Source organism: Maniola hyperantus, unplaced genomic scaffold (assembly GCF_902806685.2).
Source record: "Maniola hyperantus unplaced genomic scaffold, iAphHyp1.2, whole genome shotgun sequence".
Lineage (NCBI taxonomy): Eukaryota > Metazoa > Arthropoda > Insecta > Lepidoptera > Nymphalidae > Maniola > Maniola hyperantus.
The window spans coordinates 14738-23986 of NW_027189010.1; the positions used below are offsets into that span (position 1 = coordinate 14738).

Genomic DNA, 9249 nt, shown 5'->3' on the forward strand with positions numbered 1-9249 from the left:
AATATGGTCGAGTACCGTTTTTGGATCCCATGTCGTGGTGTATTTCGGATGGGATGGTTTTTGTCTATAAAAAGCTTTTAATAAGCGTTTTACGCGTTCGTCTGACCCGATATTATTTCCTAGAAGTAACGAAAGGGCAGATCGATGACTGTTAAGGGTACCATAGGAAGCACCCTTATTGAAAAGGTTAACGAGAAATGTTATTACTGCCGATAATGGAGCGTCAAAAGTCTTTATAGAGTTTTCTAAGCAAAACGACCACCACAATTTATAGGTGACTGAATATTGCTTCATCGTATTGTCCGAAATCGATGCCAGCATTAAATCAAGTGCTATCTCTGGGGTACCTAGTCTACTGAATGCTTCCCTGAGAGTGTCGCGGCCCCCAGGGAAAGGCTGCGGTGAAGTCGATGACACGATCTGTAATTTGAACGTAAAATATCCCGATTAGGTTCAAAGATAACAATATCTGAAATAAGCATTTTTTGAGAAGCGGAAACCAAGCCTGCCCGGGCCAGTACGGGAAGACTAGAATGCCCGTAGCTTTATCAGTGATTATTTTTCTCAGGCATTTAAGAATTAGGGCAAACGGCGGAAATGCATAAAAGAAGAGAGACTGCCAGCTAATTGTGAAGGCGTCGATATACGTTGCGTCGGGGTCAGGTTTCCACGAAACATAAAGGCTGCATTTGGCATTGGTTCGAGATGCAAATAGGTCAATTTGTGGTTCCCCTAAAGATTTAACAATTTTTTGGAATGTCCACTGTGATAGTTCCCACTCTATATCCCAATTAATTTTTCGTGATTCCTGATCAGCTTCTATATTTGCATGTGTATTAATATATGACGCAAACAATGAAATCTTTCGCATCTCACACCATTGCCAAATTTGTTTCGCCAAATCATTTAAATGAGGAAACCGAATACCCCCCATGCGATTAATATAGCATAAGGCTGTTGTATTGTCAACACGTAACAATATCGAGCAATTATACTGTGTGCTAGCAAAGCATTTCAATCCCAGAAAGGCAGCTAATAATTATATGTTCGTCGCTTCATCTTTCAGATACAATTAACAAGGTAGTCCTTTTAGCCTACAAGCATCATTCGCACGTTTAGAGCATCGATTTGTAATCGATCTATACATTTTTTTTTTTTTTTTGTCTATGGTCACTCACCGCCGCGCGGGCGGCTCGCTATCTTCCTCATTTCTTTTTCCGAGCGGGCAACGTTCGCACGTGCCTACTAAAGTTTATAATAATAACCTACATTGGAAGTGAAGTTTTGGTTTTATTTTTACTTTTTCTTCATCATGCCGAAAAGAAAAAATGAGGAAAAAATACGACGATATCAGCGCAAGCTTCGAAAACTCGAAGCGAAACAAGATAAGTACAAAAGGATTGTGTACTCGTCAGAAGATTCTGATCAATCAGGTTAGTACCTTATATTATATTTTTCAGTGATATTTACAGTAGTAAGGCTCGATCCCTTTGAGATTGATCGTGTGTCATCACAAAGGCTTTCATCCCGAGAGGTTAACCGTGTGTTAACACGTGGGAATTTCGTAATCATCCGAAGGGTGATTACATCATCTTGAGAGCAAATAGTGGGATTACGCATGTAATGCCGGGAGGTGGATCGTGTATCCTCACGAAGGCAATCCTAAATTACATGCTATATAGTACGGAACATGTAATGCCGGGAAGTGGATCGTGTATCCTCGCGAAGGCAATCTCTTAGTACATGCTTCGGAGTATGCGATAATAATATGAAGTGCCTGGAAGTGGATCGTGTATCCTCGCGAAGGCGATCTTTATATTAAAAATTACCACATGGCAGAAAATATTTTCTTTACCGAAAATTTTTCTTCATCTACCCACAATATTTTAATTTTTTACCTACCCTCAGTAGTATTCTGGTTTTTTCCAGACGATGGTATTGTCGAGCCTGATCCACAAAATTTGGAACCTGTAAATCAGGATGACATCGGGGATCATGTAGAAAATGATATTGGGAACAGCGGTGAACCAGCCCCAGGGCCGGCTACAGAACCGGCTGCTCCAGAATTAGATCCGGACATTCTTTCCGCCCTAGGAGAGACCACTAAAGAGGTCCCAAAATTTGGTCCAAAGATTCATGATAAGCTCTCGTGCCTGTGGTTACCTATATTAAAAAAGGGCTTAAATAAGGACGTCAAAGAAAAACTGGTTAAGGAGTACCTTATACCAGAAAATTGCTCATTGTTGCAAGCGCCAAAATTAAACCCGGAAATTTCAGCGGCCGTAGTCGAGGGCGCCCGCACACGGGATAAGAGGGTAGAAACGGTACAACAGCAATTAGGACAAGGCATCGCCGCCCTTAATAAAGGTTTAGAATTGCTGTTAGACGATGGAAAAAACAGGATCCAAGCCATAAAGTTTCTAAGTGACAGCTGTCGCATACTATGCGACCTGCACTACGTAGAAACAGAGTCGAGAAAAAAATTTATTACGCCAGGATTAGACAAAGCTTTTTTAAATATCATACAAGATGTAGACAGAGACGACTTGCTTTTCGGTAATAAGCTTTCCGAAAAAATAAAAGCAACAAAAGTAATAGAAAAACAGGGGTTGCAGATAAAAAAGCCTCCTCCAACCCCAAAAACGTCCACATCCACATCTACAAATCAAGCATCGACGAGCCGCTCACGTCAGGGAAACTGGACGGGCCCTCCTCGCTTCTCCTCGATCAAGGGGGGGAGGGGAGGGCAAAGGAGCAGAGGTGCTCCAGTAGGACGGAGGCCTCAATCAGTGGGTCCTGTCCAGCAGAAGCAGCCTACGCAGACCAAACAGCCGCGTGCAACAACGCAGCAATAAAGGTACATGCCGGTAGAATCCAACATTTTCAGAAATGCTGGCTTCATATTACTGATAATTCTGAAATACTTAAGTGGGTTTCGAAAGGGTATTCAATACCATTTTGTAGGCAGGTTAAACAAGTTTCAAGTCCAAGTAACCTACTCTGTGGTACTGATCGTGTAGATATGATAGACTCAATTAATAAACTGCTAGACCTAGGTGCTATATCTGTATGCAATAGATCTAAAAATGATTTTTGTTCAAGAATATTTTTAGCTCCTAAGCCAAATGGGTCTAAAAGATTTATTTTAAACCTCAAAGCCTTAAATAAATTTATTCATACAACACATTTTAAAATGGAGGACCATAGGACAGCAGCTAGATTGGTACCTAGATCAGGTTTTATGGCAAATATAGACCTCACCGAGGCATACTTATTAGTTCCTATCATAAAAGCACACCGTAAATACTTACGCTTTGAGTTTGACGGAATGTGTTATGAATTTAACGCCATGCCCTATGGTTTATCCGTAGCACCTAGGGTTTTTACAAAACTAATGAAAGAAGTCATGAGTTTTTTACGTAAGATGGGCTATAAATCAGTAATATATCTCGACGATATTCTATGTATCGGAAATACATATGTAGAATGCCAAGACAATGTCAACAAAACCATTTATTGGCTTCAATGTCTGGGGTTTGTCATTAATTATAATAAAAGTAACCTCAAACCTCGACAAGTCTGTAGGTTTTTAGGTTTCATCTACAACACGTTAGATATAACTTTAAGTTTACCGGACGAAAAACGTCAAAGTATTATGCGGTTAGTTGAAAAATTTATCACACTGCCCAAATGTTCAATCAGAGAACTATCACAATTTATTGGAGTTCTCACTGCGGCTTGCCCAGCAGTCAAATACGGTTGGTTATATACAAAAACCCTTGAACGCCAAAAGTACTTAGCCTTAAAACAGTTTGAAAATTTTGAAGTTAAAATTAGACTAACGGACGTTATTTTACCTGACTTATATTGGTGGCGAGAGAACATATCATCCACTTGTAACCTTTTGAGATCTGACAATAATTTTGAGTTAGAAATATTTACGGACGCTTCAAAAATCGGTTGGGGCGCTTTTTGCAATGGAAAACGTGTAAATGGGGGGTGGAAAGTTGATGAATCTTCTTTCCACATTAATAGGTTAGAATATAAGATCAAATGAACTTCGTGAAGTTCGATCATTATTATATGAGTCGCTTCATCTGAAGATACAATTAACAAGGTAGTCCTTTTAGCCTACAGGCATCATTCGCACGTTTAGAGCATCGATTTGTAATCGATCTATACATTTTTTTTTTTTTTTTTGTCTATGGTCACTCACCGCCGCGCGGGCGGCTCGCTATCTTCCTCATTCTTTTTAGAGATATTACATAAAAAGTTTTTTCCCTTTGGTTGTGGGTGGGTGGGAACTTGTATCTTCAGATGAAGCGACTCATATAATAATGATCGAACTTCACGAAGTTCATTTGATCTTATATTATATGTTCGTCGCTTCATCTTTCAGATACAATTAACAAGGTAGATGTTCAGAGAAATGATAAGTTATTTTTTAACATCAGTAAAAAACATTCAGATACATAATTGAAAAAACTTTTAATATTTAGTAACGTTAATTAAGAGTAATATTATGTTTCTTAATCAACACACAATAGTAATAATCAGCTAATTTCTATAATCAGTTATTTCTAATTGGTTATACCTATTAATCATCGATAAATCAATCATTATTGTTAACTCCACAAACCGATCGAGCAAATGCTCCTTCGTCTGTTATTGGACGGTTATAAAACTGAGCAAACATCGAGGACGAGCTAGTCCAGCCAGCTGTCTTTCTTATGGTGTCAATGCAGACACCTGCGGAGGCCGCCGCCGAGGTGGAGGCGTGACGAGTGCTATGTGCACTAAATATTGAGATATCGACGCCGCTCTCCGCCAGAGTCTGTTTTATCCACCTACTTATTGTTTGTGATGTTACCATCTTAAAAGGTTTCTTATAGCTTAAGAACAAATTAGTAGTAACCTCTGTTCGTAACTTTGATGTTGCCTGAAGATAATCTTCTAGGGTCTTTGCCGGGCATATGCTTGGGTTGTTAACGAAATAGGGTAAAAAAAGCACGGGCTGCTCACGGTTAGCTGCCGAGGTCTTTGTAATGTCGGGTATTAAGATTTTTATACCTGAGACGCTCTTGTTAATATTGGTGATCTTAATTAAAGACAGCGTTTGTACTCGGTGAGAAGTACACAAGGCTAACAAAATTGCTAATTTTTTTGAAATTTCAAACAAGCTTAGATCGCTATTCGGGTACCATGCAGAAATATGGTCGAGTACCGTTTTTGGATCCCATGTCGTGGTGTATTTCGGATGGGATGGTTTTTGTCTATAAAAAGCTTTTAATAAGCGTTTTACGCGTTCGTCTGACCCGATATTATTTCCTAGAAGTAACGAAAGGGCAGATCGATGACTGTTAAGGGTACCATAGGAAGCACCCTTATTGAAAAGGTTAACGAGAAATGTTATTACTGCCGATAATGGAGCGTCAAAAGTCTTTATAGAGTTTTCTAAGCAAAACGACCACCACAATTTATAGGTGACTGAATATTGCTTCATCGTATTGTCCGAAATCGATGCCAGCATTAAATCAAGTGCTATCTCTGGGGTACCTAGTCTACTGAATGCTTCCCTGAGAGTGTCGCGGCCCCCAGGGAAAGGCTGCGGTGAAGTCGATGACACGATCTGTAATTTGAACGTAAAATATCCCGATTAGGTTCAAAGATAACAATATCTGAAATAAGCATTTTTTTGAGAAGCGGAAACCAAGCCTGCCCGGGCCAGTACGGGAAGACTAGAATGCCCGTAGCTTTATCAGTGATTATTTTTCTCAGGCATTTAAGAATTAGGGCAAACGGCGGAAATGCATAAAAGAAGAGAGACTGCCAGCTAATTGTGAAGGCGTCGATATACGTTGCGTCGGGGTCAGATTTCCACGAAACATAAAGGCTGCATTTGGCATTGGTTCGAGATGCAAATAGGTCAATTTGTGGTTCCCCTAAAGATTTAACAATTTTTTGGAATGTCCACTGTGATAGTTCCCACTCTATATCCCAATTAATTTTTCGTGATTCCTGATCAGCTTCTATATTTGCATGTGTATTAATATATGACGCAAACAATGAAATCTTTCGCATCTCACACCATTGCCAAATTTGTTTCGCCAAATCATTTAAATGAGGAAACCGAATACCCCCCATGCGATTAATATAGCATAAGGCTGTTGTATTGTCAACACGTAACAATATCGAGCAATTATACTGTGTGCTAGCAAAGCATTTCAATCCCAGAAAGGCAGCTAATAATTCTAACCTATTAATGTGGAAAGAAGATTCATCAACTTTCCACCCCCCATTTACACGTTTTCCATTGCAAAAAGCGCCCCAACCGATTTTTGAAGCGTCCGTAAATATTTCTAACTCAAAATTATTGTCAGATCTCAAAAGGTTACAAGTGGATGATATGTTCTCTCGCCACCAATATAAGTCAGGTAAAATAACGTCCGTTAGTCTAATTTTAACTTCAAAATTTTCAAACTGTTTTAAGGCTAAGTACTTTTGGCGTTCAAGGGTTTTTGTATATAACCAACCGTATTTGACTGCTGGGCAAGCCGCAGTGAGAACTCCAATAAATTGTGATAGTTCTCTGATTGAACATTTGGGCAGTGTGATAAATTTTTCAACTAACCGCATAATACTTTGACGTTTTTCGTCCGGTAAACTTAAAGTTATATCTAACGTGTTGTAGATGAAACCTAAAAACCTACAGACTTGTCGAGGTTTGAGGTTACTTTTATTATAATTAATGACAAACCCCAGACATTGAAGCCAATAAATGGTTTTGTTGACATTGTCTTGGCATTCTACATATGTATTTCCGATACATAGAATATCGTCGAGATATATTACTGATTTATAGCCCATCTTACGTAAAAAACTCATGACTTCTTTCATTAGTTTTGTAAAAACCCTAGGTGCTACGGATAAACCATAGGGCATGGCGTTAAATTCATAACACATTCCGTCAAACTCAAAGCGTAGTATTTACGGTGTGCTTTTATGATAGGAACTAATAAGTATGCCTCGGTGAGGTCTATATTTGCCATAAAACCTGATCTAGGTACCAATCTAGCTGCTGTCCTATGGTCCTCCATTTTAAAATGTGTTGTATGAATAAATTTATTTAAGGCTTTGAGGTTTAAAATAAATCTTTTAGACCCATTTGGCTTAGGAGCTAAAAATATTCTTGAACAAAAATCATTTTTAGATCTATTGCATACAGATATAGCACCTAGGTCTAGCAGTTTATTAATTGAGTCTATCATATCTACACGATCAGTACCACAGAGTAGGTTACTTGGACTTGAAACTTGTTTAACCTGCCTACAAAATGGTATTGAATACCCTTTCGAAACCCACTTAAGTATTTCAGAATTATCAGTAATATGAAGCCAGCATTTCTGAAAATGTTGGATTCTACCGGCATGTACCTTTATTGCTGCGTTGTTGCACGCGGCTGTTTGGTCTGCGTAGGCTGCTTCTGCTGGACAGGACCCACTGATTGAGGCCTCCGTCCTACTGGAGCACCTCTGCTCCTTTGCCCTCCCCTCCCCCCCTTGATCGAGGAGAAGCGAGGAGGGCCCGTCCAGTTTCCCTGACGTGAGCGGCTCGTCGATGCTTGATTTGTAGATGTGGATGTGGACGTTTTTGGGGTTGGAGGAGGCTTTTTTATCTGCAACCCCTGTTTTTCTATTACTTTGTTGCTTTTATTTTTTCGGAAAGCTTATTACCGAAAAGCAAGTCGTCTCTGTCTACATCTTGTATGATATTTAAAAAAGCTTTGTCTAATCCTGGCGTAATAAATTTTTTTCTCGACTCTGTTTCTACGTAGTGCAGGTCGCATAGTATGCGACAGCTGTCACTTAGAAACTTTATGGCTTGGATCCTGTTTTTTCCATCGTCTAACAGCAATTCTAAACCTTTATTAAGGGCGGCGATGCCTTGTCCTAATTGCTGTTGTACCGTTTCTACCCTCTTATCCCGTGTGCGGGCGCCCTCGACTACGGCCGCTGAAATTTCCGGGTTTAATTTTGGCGCTTGCAACAATGAGCAATTTTCTGGTATAAGGTACTCCTTAACCAGTTTTTCTTTGACGTCCTTATTTAAGCCCTTTTTTAATATAGGTAACCACAGGCACGAGAGCTTATCATGAATCTTTGGACCAAATTTTGGGACCTCTTTAGTGGTCTCTCCTAGGGCGGAAAGAATGTCCGGATCTAATTCTGGAGCAGCCGGTTCTGTAGCCGGCCCTGGGGCTGGTTCACCGCTGTTCCCAATATCATTTTCTACATGATCCCCGATGTCATCCTGATTTACAGGTTCCAAATTTTGTGGATCAGGCTCGACAATACCATCGTCTGGAAAAAAACCAGAATACTACTGAGGGTAGGTAAAAAATTAAAATATTGTGGGTAGATGAAGAAAAATTTTCGGTAAAGAAAATATTTTCTGCCATGTGGTAATTTTTAATATAAAGATCGCCTTCGCGAGGATACACGATCCACTTCCAGGCACTTCATATTATTATCGCATACTCCGAAGCATGTACTAAGAGATTGCCTTCGCGAGGATACACGATCCACTTCCCGGCATTACATGTTCCGTACTATATAGCATGTAATTTAGGATTGCCTTCGTGAGGATACACGATCCACCTCCCGGCATTACATGCGTAATCCCACTATTTGCTCTCAAGATGATGTAATCACCCTTCGGATGATTACGAAATTCCCACGTGTTAACACACGGTTAACCTCTCGGGATGAAAGCCTTTGTGATGACACACGATCAATCTCAAAGGGATCGAGCCTTACTACTGTAAATATCACTGAAAATATAATATAAGGTACTAACCTGATTGATCAGAATCTTCTGACGAGTACACAATCCTTTTGTACTTATCTTGTTTCGCTTCGAGTTTTCGAAGCTTGCGCTGATATCGTCGTATTTTTTCCTCATTTTTTCTTTTCGCATGATGAAGAAAAAGTAAAAATAAAACCAAAACTTCACTTCCAATGTAGGTTATTATTATAAACTTTAGTAGGCACGTGCGAACGTTGCCCGCTCGGAAAAAGAAATGAGGAAGATAGCGAGCCGCCCGCGCGGCGGTGAGTGACCATAGACAAAAAAAAAAAAAAAAATGTATAGATCGATTACAAATCGATGCTCTAAACGTGCGAATGATGCTTGTAGGCTAAAAGGACTACCTTGTTAATTGTATCTGAAAGATGAAGCGACGAACATATA

At 39.7% G+C, this 9249-nt stretch overlaps 1 protein-coding gene and 1 pseudogene across 1 annotated transcript; one reads left to right on the forward strand and one right to left on the reverse strand.

Annotated features, from left to right (window-relative positions):
- Nucleotides 1-1278: 1278 nt before the first annotated feature.
- LOC138404652 (uncharacterized) lies at nucleotides 1279-3599 on the forward strand. Its single transcript, XM_069509227.1, has 2 exons — nucleotides 1279-1433; nucleotides 1930-3599. The coding sequence occupies exons 1-2, from the start codon at nucleotides 1313-1315 to the stop codon at nucleotides 2853-2855; spliced, it is 1047 nt and encodes a 348-aa protein (XP_069365328.1). The 5' UTR covers nucleotides 1279-1312; the 3' UTR covers nucleotides 2856-3599.
- A 1218-nt stretch (nucleotides 3600-4817) lies between these two features.
- On the reverse strand, nucleotides 4818-8966 carry LOC138404653 (uncharacterized; annotated as a pseudogene).
- Nucleotides 8967-9249: the final 283 nt, after the last annotated feature.